The sequence below is a fragment of the Petromyzon marinus genome, chromosome 24 (assembly GCF_048934315.1).
Source record: "Petromyzon marinus isolate PM22_M1 ecotype Great Lakes invasive population chromosome 24, UKy_Petmar_22M1.pri1.0, whole genome shotgun sequence".
Taxonomy (NCBI): domain Eukaryota; kingdom Metazoa; phylum Chordata; class Hyperoartia; order Petromyzontiformes; family Petromyzontidae; genus Petromyzon; species Petromyzon marinus.
In genome coordinates this window covers 16635166-16657115 of record NC_133690.1, presented here as the reverse complement: position 1 = coordinate 16657115, position 21950 = coordinate 16635166, and the positions used below count along the sequence as shown (strand labels likewise).

The 21950-nt window shown below is 48.2% G+C and overlaps 2 protein-coding genes across 10 annotated transcripts in view; one reads left to right on the top strand and one right to left on the bottom strand.

The window, feature by feature from the left end:
* LOC116945626 (EF-hand calcium-binding domain-containing protein 4B-like) overlaps window positions 1–6808 on the top strand; it is a 42881-nt gene extending 36073 nt beyond the window's left edge. For all 5 annotated transcript variants that reach the window (XM_032960123.2, XM_032960122.2, XM_076069457.1 and 2 more), the window contains one exon: window positions 96–6808. In XM_032960123.2, coding sequence (XP_032816014.2) covers window positions 96–183 — 88 coding nt within the window. In that variant the 3' untranslated portion in view covers window positions 184–6808. The remainder of the gene's footprint in view (window positions 1–95) is intronic.
* Window positions 3888–20025, bottom strand: PRMT1 (protein arginine methyltransferase 1). 5 transcript variants are annotated; one of them, XM_032960120.2, is made up of 11 exons: window positions 19697–19896; window positions 17851–17895; window positions 16983–17105; window positions 14156–14311; window positions 13719–13782; window positions 12554–12696; window positions 11959–12046; window positions 11099–11214; window positions 9824–9974; window positions 8643–8767; window positions 3888–7770 (listed from the first exon to the last, which is right to left on the bottom strand). In XM_032960120.2, the coding sequence occupies exons 3-11, from the start codon at window positions 17097–17099 to the stop codon at window positions 7687–7689; spliced, it is 1044 nt and encodes a 347-aa protein (XP_032816011.2). In that variant the 5' UTR covers window positions 17100–17105; window positions 17851–17895; window positions 19697–19896; the 3' UTR covers window positions 3888–7686. The 5 variants fall into 5 exon arrangements, with proteins under 5 accessions (XP_032816011.2, XP_075925574.1, XP_032816009.2 ...); XM_076069459.1 differs by lacking the exon at window positions 19697–19896 and adding an exon at window positions 19634–19696; XM_032960118.2 differs by lacking the exons at window positions 17851–17895; window positions 19697–19896 and adding an exon at window positions 19903–20025.
* Between the last annotated feature and the right edge of the window lie 1925 nt (window positions 20026–21950).

Sequence of the window (21950 nt, the reverse complement as noted above, 5' to 3'; positions counted from 1 at the left end):
ACGCGATAAGCCACTTGGCCAGGTCTGCTTCCATCTCGGTGGGCCCGCGCGGGGACGCCGCTCTGACCCATCCTGCGCGCGTGTCCGTCGCTCAGGTTGCTAGCGGAGCAGGAGGACATCCAGAGGCAATCGTTCCACCTGGAGAAGGCGCCCGAGAAAAAGAAGAAGGGCTGCTGCGATTGAGGGTCGCCGTCGCCGCTTCCGTACGCGCGCCGCTCCTCGCCAACGACTGTTGCCGGCGTGGAGTCGCCGCGCTTCCCGACCTCATCATCCTCCTCCTCCTCGTTGTCGTCGCTTGGGACGAGCGCCGATACCCATGCCTCCCAACTGCCTGCGGCAAAGGACGGGGCTCTTGTTATAGGCCTATTCCCACTGGCACATCCGAGCCACGTCAACGCGGAGCCCTCGCGGTATGGGGGGGTGGGTTTTGCTGGATTCTTTGCCACGCTGAGCGAGAACCGATCCGCGAAACTCTGGCCTCGCAAGAAGACTTCTGAATCCGGCTCGGGACGTAAGCGGTGCCAGGGGCAGGGTTAATGGTGTTTGTTGGCGGCGTCAGCAGCACGGCTCGGGTTCTGCACTGGAAAAGGGGTATTACTTGAAACGGCCGTGCTGTACTAAGCTTAACTGCCTCAATTGCCGAGAATCTGCACTTTACTTTGACGATGCCTATCGGGAGCTCCGAACAAATCGCCCTCCGTGAACGTTGAAACCTCGACCACGAGCCAGCCTGCCTGGTCTCCCGTACTCCTATCATCTTGTCCACCACAGGGACGCACATCCTCCTCCTCCTCGGACACTCCAACCGAGCCCTCCTGCTGCTACAAAAGAGTCCTGCTGAACAAGGGACTTGAAAACTGGCACCACCTTAGCCTGTCGAACGAGTCCTTCGTTGTGAACTGTTTGGAACATTCCTTCAGAGAGGGCCAATCGCTGCTTCTGCTGTTACTGCTGCTGCTGTTGCCGCTGTTTTTACTGCTGCGGGCTTTCTTTTCGCTCAAGTGGCTTCGCCGCCCTGCTACGTTGAGTAACGCGGAGACACCGGATGAGCGCCCGCGATTTGGAACTTGACTTGAACGTTGCACGAGGCAACGCGAGTGCCTGTGTGGTGCCGCTCCCCTTCACAAGGCCACCTCAACGCTTTAAACCCCCTGGCTTTTTAAGGCCCCCCCCCCTCTCCTACCAATGCTTGGATTTTTATGTCGCAGTTTTCAGGGCTGTTCGCGTTTTACGATGTTTCCATTTTTTATGTATTCTTAACTAAAAGGGCATCGCGGCGTAGGATTAATAATAATGAGCTTCGAACTGGGGTCAAAGTTGAAATGCTGTTAACATTGCGTGGGTTTTCTGCTCGGTTTATTTATTTGACATGAAATCGACTTCCCTCGTGAAAAGGTCAATATTTCCTTTAATGGTGTTAATGGATTGGCTGGAGCCTCTGCTAATCAAATGTTTGCTAAGGTTTTCAATCGTCACGGTTTATATAAACTTTAAAACGCAAATGATGCCGAATCACCTTTGTCCCTATGTCTGAATATACAAAGCTGTCCATGAGTCCAGCCTCAGATACAATACCTCACTTACCAGTATCACCCGATGTGTCATTATTTGAATGGTTACAATTCAAGTGGCCAATCACTGTAAATTGTGCTAACCATTTTAGACGAATTGACTCTTATTAGCTGTGTAAATGAGTACCACGAAATATGTTGCTACCTTAGGTGGTACGAATTGCTACTCTGGCTCACGGACTATAGGTACGCCACGCAGCCCCTGGATTCCGATAACTACTGGGGGTTTCCAGCTGTGCGGTGAAGTTATCCATTCCACTTCCAGGTGTGCTTTCTATTGCATCCTGGACATCTAAAAAAAAAAGAGCTTTATAGCTTTCGTGACTGCAAGGATTCATCTTCTTTGGTTCTTTCGGTAAAGTCACGTAGAATGAGAATAAAATAATAAAATAAAATAACACAATAAATTCTCACGACGGTCGGCCACAACACAAGTGGCCTTCATCACTTCTGTAGGCTTTGACTTTAACATAGCTACTTCTGTGACCAGTCACAAGCTAATCCCTCAGCTATTTCAATGCTAAATTATCCTATTTGATTTGTACTAGGTGCCTCTGTGGATGTGTAGGGTTTGACTTTAACATAGCCATTTCCGTGACCAGTCACAAGCTAATCCCACAGCTATTTCAATACTAAATTCTCCTGTTTGATATGTAAACCCCTTTGTCAAGGTGCCTCACTTCTCTCAACCAGCTTAAAAGACGCTGCGAATCTTAACAGCGTTCATTGAAGCTCTGTCGTCCCGACAGGTTTGTTCCTTTCACCTGAAGAAGGCCACTTGTGTTGTGGCCAAAACGTCGTGATAATTTTAGTGTTATTTTATTTTATTCTCATTCTACGTGACTTCCCGAAAGAACCAAAGAAGATGAAAGCTTTATAGCTCATCGGATTCTTCCAGTATCAATATTTTGTTATTGTACTGACTGGTGCCTCAGGGGCCAAAGCACCTAGCCAGCACTTGTTCACCTGGGTTCAAGTCCAGGTCTGAATAGCTCGTCATTTAAGCCAGGCCATCATGTGTATTGAGTCGATGCTCAGGTATTGTTATGAATACACCAAAAAACAAGTTAATTATATTGAAAGATGATTTGACCCAATTCCAGCTCTCGTATTGCAAAAAGAACGATTCACAATGACAAATGTCTTGTTTAACACGTCGGCTTTCGCGACCGATATCCATGAGGTTTTTTTTAGCTAGATCGCGAAAATGTTTGTTAAACCCGCCACCACCCGGCACGGCCAATTAGTAAGGTTTGTCACGTAAACAAAACGTACCAATTCGTTACTAGTTCAGCACACCGGTGTGTTGGAGTGACCTATATTATGGATGACAAATGTCTTTTGCAGCCGGGCATGTGGGAAATCGCACCCCCTCGTGTCTCAATGTAAAATGTCTCCAAGGAGTTGTGACGTCTCCCGTCATGTGGCCAATCGCAGATCCATGGCGGGGTGACGCGCTCCTCGCAGAGTTCCATGTGGCCACGCCACGCTAACAGAGGGCACAATTGGTATATGGGAAAAATATACAATTCATAAACCAAGCTAATTAATAAGTTTTATTTAGGAATGTTGATTGATGATCCAGCACTTACCAGTTTAACACGTAGGCTTTCGCGACCAATATTATCCACGAGGTTTGGGTTAGATGGCGTAAATATAAACGTTTTGTTAAACCCGCCACTACTCAAGTCAATTAGTAAGATTGGTCACATTAACAAAACATACCAATCCTTTAATTCAGCACACCGGTGTGTTGGAGAGTAAACTCACAACATTTACGATTCTAGTGGGTTCTCTCCTCCACACCGGTGTGCCGAACTAGGAACGAATTCACGTTTTGTTCACGTGACACCTTACTAATTGGCTGAGTCGGGTGGTGGCGGGTTTAACGACACATTTATACTTACGTGATCGAACCCAGCACGAATTCACTCCAAGCCACCTCTTCAGTGGTCGGTCACCTGCATATCACTCTCCTCTTGCTACGATGGTGACTGTTCCCGTGTTGAGGACTCGGCTCATTCGCACCACGTTCAAGCACCACGTTCAAGCACCACTCCGCAGGTAAACTCATTTCTGCGTGTCTTTGCGCCCTTCCCAACTTTGGAATACCCTCCCTAAACCCATTGCCTCTTTCCAGGTTCTGAAAACGTTCCTCCAATTGAAGAAACGTACAAACTTTAATCGATTGCAATATCAGGAGTGCAGTTTACGTGCCTGCTTGCCATTTTGGACCTTTGCTGTGCAATCGTGTTTTTAATATATATAAATTTATAGTGAGAGGAGCTGTGTGTGGGAGGAAGGCATACAATCTCATTTGCAACGGAGGCTCTCAGCTTTATTGTCCAGACTAGTTGCACCCTCACAATAAGTACAATAAAAAATAAACTTTAAAAACAGCAGCTGAACACACGAATGAATGGGGAACGTGGACACAGGGCAAGTCCACTGCACGGCACGTGGCGGACTTTGTAGACTTATCGCAGCTGCAGTTAAATAGAAACAAAGCTACGGGACGGGTAGGGAGGAAAAAAATACAAAAAACACTACCGCACAAAATGCAACGCAGTTTCAGGGAAAGGTGACGCAACTTTAAAAACTGTTTCCGGCCACACACGTGGCAGCACTTTTAACCCATTTATGCAAGTTGTACCCAAATATAGGGGGACACAATTGTTTAAGCATTTCATGTTTTAAAATATTACCATTTAATGGTCAAATTGTAAGGGGCGTTCTCTCCCGTGGTTCACAGTTGCCACAGCAACCTTCAGGTAAATTGGACGGCAGCCGTTTCAGGAGGGAGCTTTTAAAATAACATCTTTTTCCCAAAACTGTTTAAAATTATTTGGAAGGTCGATCCACTTCACGGAACCATTAGCTCACGCATTGCTTTACCTCAACCTTAAGTTTTGAAAACGCTGCCCCTTTCATTAAATGTTTTACCATTCAACACTTTATTTTGGTGTATTTTCACCGATTGGAGTTAGCTTTTTTTATGTTCAAACTAATACACACGAAGGACACTGTCGCCTCCAGCAACCCTTTTGAACACTTTCCATTGGTCGTAGCCTGTCGAACCTTATACCAACATTGATGAAAGCCATATTGCAATTGTCACTTAACCAAAGCCATTTATCCAATGGAACACACCGACCGAACGTATCAAAACACCAACAACCACCGGATTAAGATCGCATGAGTGGTGGCGCGACCATCGCTTGATTTTCCTGCTTAGCGCGTTGCAGTTAAACAACAACACATGGCAACCGTACAAACTCGGACCAGGCAACAGGAAAAGGCCACTTGGCTCAAGCGTCACCGCCGTTGACGAACAAACACATCATTGGGGAGGTATAACGGCATCGATGGAGCAGACTCGTCGCGCTGCGGAGAAAACCGAGCTCGAGAAAGTTTTCCTGAAAGTGGAGAAACGCACACGGTGGTGGAGAGAATCGTCTCGTCGGCGAGGCATCGCCTGTGGCGTGGACTACACCACCGCCGCCTTCACAGACACCGGCCGACGCGCACAGGATGGACCCACAAATGGACGTTCATCGATAAAATGCAATGTTGGGCTGCGTGCAGATTTTTTACTCTAATAAACATACTTTGGGACCTTACAATCTTAGAACGTTCGAAATAGTTAAGAAACGTATGGATTTCCATTCACAACAGAAATGTTAGTACTTTTTCAATGTAATGTTTATTAAAGGTTTTCATGAATCCACGCTTGGAGTTAGTGCATCCCGTATACGAGAGTGCACAAATATTTCCAGGTAGAGTCTTAAACGACAGGTTTTCACGGGTGTGCTATCCGATGTGTTGTACGGGTTGTAATTGCGTTTGGTTGGCACCATGTCCGATTTTTCGTCGCTTCAACTATGAAGCTCCAAGCACGCAGAGCAAACCGTTGAGGAACCTGATGTCGATCAATGCGCGGGAAAACCCAACACATGAGAGCCGCAGGGGATATTAAAAAATGTGCTTGCTTTTCAACCTCGGCAATTGGGATCCTTGTACAAAAACAATATCACAAAGTCATCCATAAATGGGTTAAAACGGCACCTGCGTCGGGCTAAAGCGCAGAGGTTTACTCATTCGGGACCGCACCGGTTCCAGCTGCTGTACGGACGGGGCAGCCGAGATGGAGAGACCACAGGGTCATCAAACCAAAGGCTGTGCAACTCGGACCAGAGGGCTGCCTTGGCTTACGACAATCACACACGAGACCTTCCATCGCACCAACTTTAACCTACCTTCACATTCTCTTTAGATATTTTTGCACAGCATGCTTTTGGAAGGATTAAAAATGACGTTTATTACCCCCCTCCCCCCACCGCCGCCTTCCCTAGCGAGGCTAAACTAGCAGGCCATTTCACCCACAACAAAACATAACCATGGCAAGTTGAACCGTCTGGTCACTGAACCGGCCATGCACAAAAGTCCACAGTGCTCCCCTCGTAATGGACAGGGCCTGGTGACAAGAGCCCAGAGTGTCAACTGGAAAGCCCTTTACGGGAAACCACGTGGAATGAATGTGCCACCGGGGGATTGCCTTGCTTAATCGTACACAAGGCAGGTTTAGAGCCTGTTGTATATAAAAAAAAACTAAAGCCAACTCGACAGAAAATCGAACAGTCAAGCGTAGAGCCGCGTGCTATCCCAAACGGATTCCGAGGGGACAATCGCAACGGGGCCACCGCGGCAGGGCGCTCTCAATGGCCGTGCCTTCATCGCACAAAGTCCCGGGGCAGTCAAGGGAGGACACGCGCGTGCAAGTACGTCCCCACGTAGCCTTAACCCCCCGCAGAGGAGAAATACTGCAGTGCAAGTCGTCGAGCTGTAGTGAATCGCAGGCTCGCCGCACTCTCAGCGCGATACCGAAGCACGCGATACGGAACAGCGCCCAGCGCATCCAGTCTCCATTACCAGCCCTTTTCCACCGACACATTCAAGCCGTGCCAGCGCGGCGATGCCATCACCTCACGGGCAATTTTACCGCCGGCTATTTGCCACGCCGAGCTCTAACCAAACCGCCAAACTACGGCCTCGCAAGACGCCGCAATGTGGCCCAGCGCGAAGTTGCATCACAGGTTGTGTCGTTCGGTACAAGACTGACGCAACCGAAGTTTACTGCGTGCAGCGTCAGCGGGCCACAGTTCTGGTTCTGCAGCGGGGGCGGGGGGAAACTGGCGATGCTCTCGACCCACGCCGGACTGGCTGGGCACGGCTCGATTGGTGCAGTGGAAAAAGGGGTTAAACGCAATACGGGGAGAAGCGACAGCAACAGCTGTTTCTCCTCCACGAGCTCAAACATTTCTGCCACCTTTAAAAGGCTCCCCCCCCCCCTCCCCACCACCATATTAAACGTTGAACTGTACAAAATAATTAAACTCCGCGTAATGAATGGGAACGACAAAAAAACAAAAAACCTGCGCACCAATTCAAACGGAAGCTGTTTTTTTATATATAAAAAACTAAAACGATGAGTATTCTGATACAACGACGGAAATTCCATAGTTTATCAATGCAGAACAAAACATTAAAATACAGACACCACAATACACTACATTGTACACACACACGGTGCTTCAATGGCCGTCCGTATGCACTCCCGAGCGCTGAACACGCTCGCCCGTCAGAAATGCATTCCAAAATAGGTTGGGGAGGGGGGGGGGGCGGTGGACGTACTGGTCGAGTACCGAAAATACTGAAGACAGGAATAAGGTGGCTCTCCTGTGCCACGATTAACCAGGGACAATCGGCCGACTGAAAACAAAAATGTAAAGGTATCAATGCTTTCACTGAAGGTACTCAAAACGCATCGCCGAAGAACGCGCCACACCCACGCACACGCCCCCAGCGGTGTGCCTGCCAATCCATCTGCTGCTGCCTCCTCGGATTGGTTGAAAATCGTAGCATTCAACGACACAACACATTTCAAAACTGTTGCTTTTCCCTCCTGCCGCATGAAAGCGGGACTGAAGGTAAATTTTGGCGATGGTACGGAGGTATTTTTCTTTATTTTTAAGTTTATTTTCCCGTTTCACTTTTTGTTTTGCGTGCGTCTAACCCTCCCGCCCCCCCCCCCCCACACACCACCCCCCCCCACTCCTCAGCGCATGCGGTACTCCTGGGACGATGACACCTCGCACAGCTGACCCTTGAACTCCACGTCGATGGTGAAGTCCAGGTCTCGCTGAAAGCAGAAACGGCAGCAGGGGCGAAGTACACCACACAAATTAGCTCGCGGAGCAGCGACAGGAAACCCTGGAGGCCCATCACTTCAAAATAGTCCACAAACAATACTCACCCATTACTAAAATAATCTTAGAAGCAACTATTCGGGTACAATAGAGGGGGTATTTCAGCCTGGCAACAACACTTTCTAATCTAATCTTCAATTCGAAATATAGCCCACTCTTAGTTGTTAAATGTGGGCAAGTGGTACGCAACCCCCCTCCCCAATATTAGGTCAGCCAACCAGTTAACTCAATTTGTATTAACGCATATATAGAAAATTATAATGCGTGGTCTTTCCTCAGTGCATTGCAGTCTCTAGATAAGGTTACTTAAAGGATGCTGTTCTACCTCTTCATTTCGACTTGTTTGTCTTAATTTAGTGTCGCTATAGTCAGTCATGCGTGTGCTGGTGGTGGGTAACAGCGTTTATTTCATGCAATATTTTCTGAAACGCTGCTGGGCTAACTTGAGAGTAGGGATTATCAGCACCAAGGCACAAGAATACAAGATGCACCTATCCATAACAATCCTATACCGCCGTTGTTCCCGATATACCTCCACAGCACTGACTGTAGCATTACGAGAACAGATGGATGTGGCGTGCCAATTCCTGCCAGAAGAGTGTTCGGGATCGTTCCGACTGAAATGATCGTAACCATCGGCGTGCTCGATGGACTTTCCTCCACCCATAACCATCGTTGGAATCGACTTTTAAAATCTTTCCGCCAACGAACATTTCCACCGTTAATATCACACCGAGGTGATTAACACTGCCCGTGTGGGTGGTATAGGTGTGCGTGATGGGAGGGGGAAGATGCGACGACTCACGTTGTTCTTGGCATTGGGGCGCAGGGAGATGGTGCCATAGATCTCTTCCCCGGGCTTCACCGTCAGGCAGTCCTCCTTCAGGTAGAACACCGTTTGCTTCCAGTGGGTGTACGGGGCGTCGGGCGCTAGCAGGGGCAAACGGGCATGTCACAACGCACTCCAGCCGCAACACAAATAGGAACACACACAGCACCATAATCAGGTTTTAATCCTTTAAGCCATGGCAGTTACTCAAATTCGTTCAAGAACAACCATCAGACACTGCACGCTGAGATTCGCCACCCCTTCCGGAATGGACCTGCCGGCGATATGATGAATTGCCACGATTCAGGGTCACAAATCAATTCCATCTTTTTTTAAATATAAAACTGCGGTCAATGTAGTGGCCTCTACGGGCTGAAGGGTGCATGAACCTTTTACATACAATGAAAAAAATAAAAAATCATGTACAAATACCATTTGATGCAATATCAAAAGCTGAACAAATGATAATTGATTGATGCATTGTTACACTTCTTCTGGGAAAAATATTAAAAACAAGTAATGTACTTTATCCACCCGAGTGACGATGTGCTATAAAACTGTTTCCCAGCATCAATACTCGAGTTTTCAAGGTAGTAAATGAGAAATACAAACGAGTTGTTCAAACGGGCCAAAAAATACCAGTGATTCTTGAACCGCTACCGTTTGTTCAGCTGTTTGCACCATCAGCATGAGCATACAATTTGCATGAAAGGCAAACAAAATTCATTAGACACACGATTTGAGTCGGGCACCATGGGCGATACAATCAACTGTATGGGGTGGTGACACGGCCCAGCTGTCGTAGGTGCATGGTTCGTATCGGGGCAGCCACCCTGGTTATTACTGCTGGCGTACTGGCCAAAAAATACCATCCGCCTGTTCCAATGCGCAAGTGCAAGATCACGTGACATCAATCGCAAGAGTAGATCCCGTCGTGCCCAGGGTCACGGTTTAAATAAAAATAAATTATCCGGATGACTGCTACTCCATTGGAATACACGAAGCAATCGTTGTCCTCTGCCGTGGAAAAACTGGGCGGGACCACCCAAAAAAAAAAAACCACCCTCTCGGACCGTCAGCACTTGCACCGCCGGCACTGCAGCGGCGGCGGCGGCTCCTGGGCACCGAGCGGAGCGCGAGCCCTGTCGGGCGCTCACCTGTGGAGAAGCCGGTGCGCTTGTGGCAGCGCGTGAACTCGACGGTGAAGTACGCCACCAGCGCGTGCACGTAGTCGGCGCGCCGCACTTGCAGGCAGAAGGGCGACGTGAAGGTCAGGTCGTCCACCTTCACCGTGTAGATGTCCACCTCCTGTGGGAGACGACGGACAGCGGGGTCAGGTTGGGTCGGCCGGCGTTTTCATCTCGTCGTGACCTTTCTCTCTTGCTACCAGGCGGCTCGGACGATGCGCGCCGCTATGTTTCCCAGCTGCCACGATCACGCGAGCTTCTTTCATAACGATCGACAGCGATGGGAAAATAACTACATTTACAGTGGGTGAAAGACTGAGATTGATTCCATTTAGAGTCTCACCGATCAAAATATATTTCTGAAAAAATATCGATAAATAAACATCACGTGGTCAAATCTTGACTTAAAGCTTTCGTGACTGTAGGATTCATATTCTTGGGTCTTTCGGTAAAGTCACGTAGATAGGTTCTAAGAAAATAACAAAAACTACGATGTTTAGATCGCAACACAAGCGGTCGCCATCGAGAAAATCTCAGTCTTTCATCCACTTTTCCTGATGACCGCTTGTGTTGCGATCGAAACATCGTAGTTTTTTGTTCTTTTCTTTGAACCCATCTACGTGACTTTACCAAAAGACCTAAAAATATCACAGTCAGAATAAGGAACAGCATTACAGCTAAAACCTTACATTACAGGATTGGGTGTAGAGATGCATCCATTAATGAGCTATAACTTAGTGAGCAATACATATCAAATCACAGATGTAAAAAACGGCTTTTCGATTCACCTACATACCCTATGCCAAAGGTTCATATTACCCATCCCAGCCATTAAAGGCTGCCGTATTAAACCACCTCGTGATTTAATAAACTAGGGCGAATAGTCACACCCCTAGTATAGTGTACAATTCAGTTAAAATAATTATATTCATGAAACAAATTCCATTTTATACAGCGGTTGCATTCACTTGCTATGAATCCACACAGCAATTTAAATGACAGCTCTGCGAACCGTGGGGTTGTTCGGCATAACGGCCAAACGTTTCACTCCACATGCCGGGGGAGCTTCAAGGAAATGACAAAGAACACAAGGCACAACCCAGAACCAAATCGGAGAGCCGTACAGAGTAACCGTGAAACACCTACGCAGTGGCAGTAATTGTCAACGCATCCACTTAAGAGAAGCGAGCAGCGTGGGAGGGGGGGGGCCTGAGAACCGGCGGCGCGAGCTACACGGGGCCCCACCTTGACGAGGCAGGAGTTGGTGACCACCTGCTTGGGCTCCACCACGTCCACCAGCGGCTCCTGGATGGCCACGTCGCGGATGCAGGACATGTCGAAGCCGTACACGTCCTCCCACCCTGAGCGCACACGCGGAGCGGGGGGGGGGTAGAAAGCGACACGCCGCCGAGGTCAGCGCGTCCGCCCGAGTTCCTTCACCGTGCGGTGACGGCAGGTCGCACACGGTCCCGTTGCCCGGTCGACTCGTGCCACCGTGCGGTTGGATTCGATTACCCCCATGCAGCATGATTTGAATAAGCCGGTGTAAATGAACATTGGTTTTCCAAATTGCATTCTTCCCCAGGTTCTTACCAGTGAACGTTTGTCCACCTGCCCCCCCCCGCTTATTTGTACTCCTATGTGTTGTTAGGTCTGAACATCAGGACCAACAAATGGTACAAAGTAAAATTATATTGCAAGCAAACTGAATAACCGTTACACGCAAGTTTGGAAATTGGGCATAAAATTAAGATTTTAGTTGAAAAAGTATGGCCAAAGATAACTTTGTAACACAACTAAATATGGCAGAACAATCATTCATATGGCGAAATATTATTCCTAAATATTAGTTCCTAGTGGGAATGAAGAATAAAATCATTCTGAGGTAGGTGGAGACATTATTCAGGTGGCTGGGTATATATTCACGGACATGACACTGGCCGTGTAAAATTACATCAAAAATAAGATGCCAAAATGTTGCAAAAAGGAACCCGCTCCCCCCACCCAAGGGGTATATTTTTGTTTTTATGAATGTTCAGTCAAAATAGTTGCGGTTGCGAGAGTGGTGGACGTGGCGTTTGCGCTGTGGAGGCCGCGGGTCTCACAGTTGATTTTGTTCTCTTTGTACTGGCGGTCCTCGATGGCGGTGAGGAAGAGGGAGGCGCGGTCGGGGAAGATGGCGCCGCCCGGTTTCTACAGAACCAGACGAGTTGCGTTTTGTAAGGCACACACACACCGACAACTCCACACCGCGGCATCGCCAACCGTTCCAGTGGTTGTGATATGAAAATAAATCACCCAAGCAATTAAGATAGAAAAGTGTACATGGGGCAGGAAACATCGCTAGAATGGGACAATCGCTGGTGGATTAAGACTTGTGATGAAATGGCAACCAAAAATGAAGAGGGTGCACCCAAGAGGATGACCCACCACAGAGACGATGAGGTATGGCGATGGCAAGGTGAGGCCTTCGTCCAGCAATGGAGACAATGGCGATGCTGGTGTGATGTGTATTTTGTTTGTGGTGGCAGTGTAACATTGTGTGCGTGTACATTGTTGGAATGGTGTCAATAGAACGAATATGGTACATACGCGAGTGTTTCCTTGTACGGTGTAACGTTGTGAGCATGGTGTATGGTAAACGAGATTTCATAGCAGCGAGCGGACAATGGCTGACGATGACATTTAACGATGCCTTACCAGCCACTTGTCGCGGGCACAGATGACGGTGTTGAGCATGGATTCGTAGAGCAGGCAGTATCCCATCCACTCGCTGATGATGATGTCCACCTTGTCAACCAGCAGGTCCACCTCCTCCACCTTGCCCTTCACAATCGTTATCACTGAGGACACAACGAAAACATGCGTTGGCACCTCCGGATGTGCACGGTTTGCTCCGTACGTCGCGAAACAAGTTCAACATACGTACAACATGGTGCCATCACACCGCCGTCAGCCACCCTACACAAGTTGTGATTTAATGCTTTCATGACTGCAGGGATTCATATTCTTGGTTCTTTCGGTAAAGTCACGTAGAAAGGAAACATAATTAAAATATAAAACAATTAAATTATCACGACGTTTCGACTGCAACACAAGCAATCTTCATCAGGTGTGAAAACCACAGCAAGAAAATTTTTAAAAACCGCCACTTTTTTCTAATTTTCTTGCTGTGGTTTTCACACCTGTTGATTGCTTGTGTTGCAGTTGAAACGTCGTGAGAATTTTATTGTTTTATATATATTTTATTATTTCCCTTCTACGTGACTTTACCGAAAGAACCAAAAATAAGTACAGTTGTAATACTATTTGGATTTGTGTGGCATCTAAATGCCACCGCATCTTTAGACACCACAAAAAAAGGGCAAATTCATCTCAAACAGTGGCCGTGAGTCAAGTGTGTAATAAACATGCGGATCTCATCAGTGGCTCAGTACCTACATACCTATGGAAAAGGCAAATCCTTACATTTTACGGGTAATATAGGGGGTGGAACCGATGGAGCGTGTTGGGCTACGAACCCAGTAACCTGAGTTTGATTACGAACTCAGTAACCTGAGTTTGATTACGAACCCAGTAACCTGAGTTTGATTACCAGCCATCGCTAACACCAGTGGTGAGTGATATCCAACCCAACCTAGATCCTCCCTCTTCGCCAACCCGCACTGACCAGCGCAGTGAAGTATTGTCAAACAACCTCCATCAACGACACATTGTGGGGGTGGCCTTCATCCAGCAGTGGAATGATGAAGAGCTGTCAATTATTTACATTGTTACATCTCTTGTACAAACCTAGCAGAAGGCTGTCAATAACATAGACAGTGGGCAAAGGCCCTACTACAATGAATGGACGTGGAAAACTAACCTGAATCCAAGTTGTTGGCTTTGATGATCTGCTGTGAATAGTCTGCAATGTTGGAGCACTCGATCTGTACAGAAGAAAAATGAAAACACCGTTAATCCTGGGCTGTGATTAGCGAGCAGACAACCGGCAATCACTTTAATTTTTGAACAATGCAACCCGTAATCTACCACTTTAAAGGGTTGGTAGATCACACACATTCAGCTTTGTCAAAGTGCCAAAGCCAGAAATCTCCTAAGTAGCTAGCAGTTGGATCTTTGATCATCATCGCCGACGAGTGATTTTCTCTCGCACGTGCAAAGCACTCCTGACGAGAAGTGGCCAAACATCCCAACACAGGACACCCTCCTGAAAACACACATTGTGAGTGAAGCTTTCCTGTTTAAATGACACCTTTGTTAGTATTGTTAATCCAGCAGGGTGTGGAAGTGGGTTCTTACCCCAAAGACTTTCTTGGCCCCAGCCTTTGCGGCGAACATGCAGAGGATGCCCGTGCCGCTGCCTACGTCCAGAACCACCTTGTCCTTGAAGAGGTGGCGGTTGTGGTACATGGCGTTACGGTAAGTCCTCGTCCGCACCTCATCCTTCAGCATCTCCTGGAATGTCAAAAACAACGCCGCCACGACCTTATCAGCAACGAAGCATTTAACCAACAACAAATCTCCAGTGTTCATTTTTGTTATAGAAACTTCAACACGTGGCTTTACCCACATTAACAATGTAGCTCAAGTTGATTATTTTAGAAAATATCGCCTAAAGCAGCTATTGTATTGATGTAAATTAACTCAATCTTTGAGTCAAATTATGTAATTTTGTTATCAATATGACCCTGTAAGTGGAAAATTATTTACAAGTAATTTGCGAAGATTGTGAATCATTCTTTTACACACGATTTGAAACACATGACGCGAGCATAAAAATAAATTTTCATCGATGAAGTACGTGCCGAGCAAGATCCCACAATAATGTCCCGGGTGTGGTATCCATGACGCCAGCTGTTGGCACAAGCGATTTCGTTAAAAGGAAGTATGCGTTGATACCCGTGCGGTCGATAGCAATAGTTCTCATAGTCCTCAGCTGACCCATTCCAAGCCTACTCACAAACTGGAGGACACTCAAACCCTCAAGTATTGCTTTGCCGCAGGCCAATTAGATTTTTACTCATTAATTATGTTCACAGTGTAGCCGGGCAGTAGCATTGTGGGTGGTTTCACAAGGAGCAGTGATGTGACACACTTAGTGCGGACTTTGGACCCCGTTATTGGCAGCACGAGTCGGCAATGTTGTGGAATAAGACATGAGCGAAGTCTCAAGAACCCGTTAATGACCCTCATTCTCAATGCAATATCATCATAACTGGTGACAGACTCCTCACCCTCTGCTCCACCTAAAACAGTCTACAATCACTGCGTCACAGGATTACCGGGGCTTGGTGAAAAGTGAACCAAAACTGAACAAATCTTTCTTTGTGGTTACCATCCCACTGTTGGGAAAAGATCTCCTGCAATGTCTTCCACTCTTCACAATCTCTTGCCCCCCTCCACCCAGTGTGCTCGGTCAAATCTCCTAAGCTCGACACGTCATCTTATTTACGGAGACTTTGCTCTTTCCCTCCACTAGGACACCCTCCTGAAAACACATTGTCAGCTCTGCTGCGGCACCTGGCGGTGTGGCGGATGAAAGTGCTGCTCAGCGCCCTGCTGCAGAAGCTTTTCCCGGCCGAGAGCAGGGCGGCCACGCTGCACTACGAGGGCAACGCTCTGTGTGGCCTCAAGAGGCTGGACGAGGCCCTGGCCACCTACAGAGGTGCTGAAGCTCGCTTTAGGAAGTGTTTCCTTTAGTGTTGCCGGTGCTAGACTAGAAAGAGAGAAAGAAGAGGAGGCCACGATGGCGGGGAGGAGGCCATGATGGCGTGGAGGAGGCCGCGATGATGGGGAGGCCACAATAGCGGGGAGGAGGCCGTGATGGCGGGGAGGAGGCCGTGATGGCGTGGAGGAGGGCGCGATGGCGGGGAGGCCGCGATGGCGAGGAGGATGCCGTGACACACTCACTCATCTTACACTGATTCACTCACACATCATACGCTGACTCACTCATCATACGCTGACTCACTCATCATACGCTGACTCACTCATCATACGCTGACTCACTCACACATCATACACTCACTCACACTACCACTGACTCGCACATCATACACTCACTACCATTGACTCACATCATACACGGGGAGTGTCATGCTGACAGATATGGATGCAAGTTTGTTCGTACATGTTATGTATATCGTTTATTGTTAAATTTTAATCAAAGTTCCTATGATTACTGTTGTTACATTGTATTTTATAGCTTTATTTTGGTGATTTCTAAAACATATGGTTAAGCCATGTTTCTTGCGGAAGTGCGGAGTTGGCCTGATAACTTGAATCTAAATTGTCTTATGGTTATTGTTTGTCTTGCATCACAGTGGGATTTTTGCACACAGCGTTGTAATACGGTGGGTTTTTTTCTGGAAGATTTGCTGGTTTATCCAGGATGTTTCTGTTGCGCGTCATCGCTTTAAGATGTTCTCTGTTCATATTTTGTTTGTTGCGGTTGCACCCGAGTCAAGAGCCGCATGGCTCACAGGGCTATACCTCATAAATGAAACTTGAAAACTTGAAACTATACGATGCTCAAAGATGTCCTGTCCAACTCCATATCAGCTGTTTTGTTCTTACCAAATATTGTATATTACCAAATGCTGTATTTGATTCCAAACCTTGTGAGCAACCAATGAGTAAATACATTTTAACAAGCATCTGGAGACACCACATGATCATCCTAGCACATTCCGAACATGAAATATATAAACAATCTCATAATTTGCTTTCAATCTTAATACAAAAATGAGCAAGAAACGCATACATTGCAGTTATAAAGGCAATATTAATCAGTATTATGAAGGTGATGTGAATTTATTATCGTAATGGTAATGTAGCACAGCCCCGCAGCAGCCTGTGCATGAGGGTCAGGGGTGTGCTATATCGTGGGCAGCAGAGGGCAGTGCAAGCACAATCCATTGTTTTACTTTGCTTCCATGCTTTGCTCTTCCAACCAACCTACACTGACCAGCATGGTGAAGTCTGGTCAAATGCCACCCAGGACCCACACGGTGTGGAGGGGTCCCTCATCCAGCACTGTATTGACAAGGGGCAATTTGTCTTGCAAGTTTAGCGTTGCTACGAGGCAACAAGGAACGCCAGGGCCGGATCGGTGCCGTTGACAAACCTCGTGGATGCCGAAGTGGGCGTAGGAGTCAAAGTAGTAGTCCTTGGACGTCATTTCGTCGGCGTTCGGAGCGGTGCCCTCCACACTCCCGTTGACGGTCGGGGTTTCCTGGGACATCGTCACCTGTGCCACAGACAAGAGGTTCAGACCGTGGCACCACCGTGGAGGTGGCGGAAGGGGCGGTGCCATGTGCGGGGATTACGGAGGGTGATGTTGAAAAGGGTGGCAGTGGTGTTGGGAACGGTAGTGATAGAGAGGTAGCAGTGTTTAAGGAGTGGCAGTGATGTTGAGATTGAGAGGTGGCAGTAGTGTTGTAGAGTGGTGTAGCCGTTGAAAGGAATAGTGCCGAGATGGGAGGTGGTGTTATGAAAGGGGATGTGGTATTGTTGTTGGGGCGACAAGGGACACCCACTCCCCTCATTGGCTAAGACCCAAACACAATCGCCAACTGGGCCTCCAGCAGTAGTAATCCTCAAAAAACTATGAGTGCAGAAACACATTCGAGGGGGTATCTCCACCCCTCCAATTTGTGGACAGGGGTGAGGGGGTAAGCAACCAATATTCCTTATGGGACCCCCGTCGCTACTTAACATGCCACACCCGGATACTTCGACTTGCCAAATTCGAAATAATTTCCATGTGTCTGGCCAAATCCAGATGGCGGAACAATAGCGATGTGCCCCCCCTACCTCACCGCTCCGTGTCGTGCGTCGTTAAACAATGCAGCCAATTTATTTTTAGTGCCACATGACTCTTGAAAGCTCCATGAGGAAGTGTGGACAGGTTTTCAATTGTAGTAAAACATTCTACCATATAACACGTTATGAAACGGGTGAATTAAATGTTTTAACTGGGATTTTTAATATACCTCAATATTGCCTTTAGACAAATTGGCTTTAAGGTCAAGAACCTCCTGTTGCAGAGACAGTAAAATATACACGTTACTTTAGCTTTATAACATGACTTTTATATGGTTGTGAATAACATTTTACTTAAATGTATGCCTCTCCCATGACCGGCAGTGGATTGTACATGTACGAGCACGTATGGAACATGGTAAGAATTTGAAATCTGTGTCGTACGTTTCCTGTTGGCTATTTGTTAAAACGCATGAAGTGGATTAATTAATTATTTTTAAAGCTGTACTAAGTATTTGACTCACAAAGATCGGTATATTATTAAGTTGGGTGCTGTATTATCACATGAGCTCAAGTTTAACAAACAAATCAACCCGAACTGTTTTTTTACTTTTTAAGCTTCAGCCTGCTTAGTATTTAGAACAGACTCGCAATGACCACGTGTTATAGGCAATACGACTTCCTGGTTAAATGAATGAAACTTGATTATGACCAACAGGGGGGGAAGGGGGAGCGCGCGTGTTTAAGTTGTTAGCTCACACTCCACTTTTAAAACACAGCCATCCGAATTAAATTCCCGGACGATGCAAACACATCGGTGGGGCGTTATCAAAGCAAGCGCCGCGTCCCTCGAGGCATTTCAAACCCGCACTGACCAGCGTGGCGAAGTATGGCCAAGACAATCACCGTGATCCACACGGCGTGGGAAAGCATGCAAAGGAGCTGTATATCATTATTGTTTGCATGTGTGTGGTTAATGCAGTACTTGCTTCCTTACAAAAGGTTTCTATTTGGTGCTTAAACATCTTAACACCTCCTGTTTTATTGTCATAAAGGGTAAAAAAAACTATTCTTATTTTGTAATACTTTGATACTGGCAAAAGTCCCATTTTTAAGTCCTTGCATTCAGCCGAAGCGCGTCGAGACTAAAATCACCTTATTTGCGTTTTGGTTTTCTCAAATTTTTTCAGCTGTTCAAGCTCTACAAATGTTTAGCAATAACTCCAATTTTGCAATTTATTCGTGGAGTAAAATTATCAAAGGTTTTATTTTTACATCCGGGGAAACACCACGAGTTAGGCCTAGGGAGTGACATTTTTTTTATGTCAAATCGCGGACTGGTGACACAGTCACGTTTGCCACTCGCACGTTAACAAAAATTAAACGCAATGAAACCGGCCGACCGCCACGAGGGATGAGCTTTAGAGAGTATTTTTTGACGTTCGTGAAACGTTAAACTGGCGCCAGGCAACGCGGATCACAAACCCGGGTACGGTACATTTGAGTTACACACGTTTGCGTTCCGTCTCCCAAAGCGCGGATCAATTAAAACGAGACTAACGCGCTGTGAATCGCACGGCATATGCGATAGAGACCACCGTACACGCAACGGCACTTGCCGGCTTAAAAAAAAAATCGCCGGCTCTATTTCAGACACCGCGCTCGCCCCGATAATCTTTCGGGTGTCTTAATGGAGCCTGTGGGTCTGGGCCCGATGCATTAATAATATACGGGTCTCTGCGCAAGTCGACGTAGCTCAATTACGAATGCACGGCTCTCATTGTTAGTCCGCGCCTCTACTACGCAAGCCTTCGAGGCTCCGCCGCGAGGCCGATATCCGTGCCGGTGTCCCACGGGGCACCCACGTGGGCCCAGGCTCAAGCGGCGGGGCCTACCCGACCGCACATCGAGCAGCCCCTTCCGAGACCCAGGCGCCTCAACCATCCCGCGCGGACCTAAACCGCGGGCACAAATTAACATTCGAAGAAACATTTAAGCGCGTCGACTGCTCGCCGTTTTAGTCCGCTGCGACAGTCCAAAGCGTCCCCTGCGCAAGCCCATGTGGCCGAGGCCTACACGGAAAGGATGAGGCGCCGCGTCGGCCGCGCTGCGTCTTCTCCACGCCACAAAGAAATCCTCCCGACCCGAGATTCGCTCGTTCAGCCCGAGATGAGGAAGGGAGGAGGGGAGGGGGGTGCGGACGGACAGGGCGCAGCGTCGGCGGCGTTTAGGGGAAAGAGAAAGGCGAGGAAGAGGGCGAGGTGAGGGGAGCCCGAACTCACGTCTGTCTCCGCCATCGTGTTCCGGCGAACAAAGAAGGCTGCAGGGCGCGCAATCGATCGCCGAGTGTCACGTGACGCTTGTGGAGGTGGGGGTGGTGGTGGGCGGGGGGGGGGCGGAGTCAGCGAGGGGGGGGCGGGGGCAAGGGGCCAGGCGAGAGCAGTGGAGAGGCCGAGCTTGTGGTGGAGAGCGGTGGGGCGCGGATTGGGGTCGGCCCACGTGCCGCACTCACTTGGTGGCTTGTGCGTGCGTGTGTGGGGGAGTGAGTGTTGTGGGGAGTGAGTGATGTGTGGTGTGTGTGGGGAGTATGTGGTGTGTGTGGGGAGTGTGTGGTGTGTGTGGGGAGTGTGGGTGTGGGGAGTATGTGGTGTGGAGTGTGCGTGTATTTTTGTATTATATTCTTTGGGTCTTTCCGTAAAGCCACGTAGATAGAAAATAATAATAACAATATCACGACGTTTCGATCGCAACACAAGCAATCGTCTTCATATGTTTGTTGTAACGTTTTTACCCGCCCCTACTGGACATCTGTGAAAACGTGCTTCACAGCTCAACAGATTCTTCCAGGATAAATAAAGAGCGTGATGTGTGTGGTGTGGAGTATGTGAGTGGGCTTGTAATTACCAACACGCTGTTCCGGCACCAGCGCATCCACACATCATGGATGGATGCCGGGTCCAAGCAAGAACATCTGCTGGACTACATCGTGACGGAAAAGCAGATGCGAGTCCATGTCCTTGACACCAGGACCTTCCGTGGAGCTGATCTGCCCACTGACTTGTCATCTGTAAGATGCGCCTGCCATTCTTCCACTCCGGTGGTGGGTGTACACCCTATTTAAACCCATCGTGGCCTGGTCTCAGCTGGCTGATAAAAGTTGCAGGCGAGAAGTTCAGCATTGCTTGCTGCTGGGGTTGGCATCGTTCCCCACTCCTCCTGATGTCGAGGGTAAATGGGCGAGGTTTAGGACTGTGACTCATGCAGCTGCAATGGTTGCTTTGGGTACACGGTTCAGACCTCCCCAGAGACCCTGCCTGACAGAGGAGGTGTTCAGGATGGCTGAGAAAAAGCGACAGGCCTACTGTCATCGGCTACAGCATCCCACGTCGGAGAATGAGGAGGCTTACCTCAGCCTTCGCTCGGAGGTTCAGAGAGCCATGAGGCGCTGCAAGGATGGGTGGTGGTCGCGGGTTGCTGAGGAGATGGAATCTGCCTCAGTGGCCCGTGATCACAAATCTCTATTTAATTCCATTAAAAAAGTAACTTGCAGCGCCACACCTATTACCATCATTAGGGGTAAGAACGGTGATCCAATATCCGACCCCCAGGAACAGGTTTGCAGATTTGCTGAGCATTTTTGTGAGGTCCTGGGGGAGGGGAAATCCCTCAGCCTGGAAAACATTATGGGGCAAAGTGGGAATGACCCTGCTGAGGCTGCGGTGCCTCAAGTATTGGAGGAAGAAGTCACCCCCTGTGAGTGGCTGGCTGAGGTGCCATCTGTTGAGGAAGTACTGAAGGCGATCCAGAGTCTGAGACCAGGAAAGGCACCAGGCAGAGATGATCTCCCAAGCGAAATGCTAAGGGATGGTGGCGTTTGTGCACAAACTGCCCTACTTGACATCATATCAACAGTTTGGACCACTGGACAGGTTCTGCAGGATTGGAAGGATGCCCTGGTGTGGTCCCCCTCTTTAAGAAGGGGGACCACACAGGGGCATCTCACTCCTCAGTGTGCTGGGAAAGGTCCTGGCAAGGATTATTCAACATCGCCTAGACAGACACGCTGAGGTTTGCGGAGCCCCAGGTGTAGGGAATTTCAACAAGACCTACATCTATGCTTTATTGACCTGGTCAAGGCATATGATACCATGAGTCGGCCTGAGCTCTGGGTTGTTCTTCGTGTTTTTGGAGTCTCTGACTCTCTGCTCACGACCATTAAGGACCTTCATGATGGTGAGTGGGCCTGGGAAAAACTACGTGGCCGGGAGTCGGAGCCATTCCCTGTTCACCTTGGGGTGCGACAGGGATGTCCTCTGGCTCCCACATTATT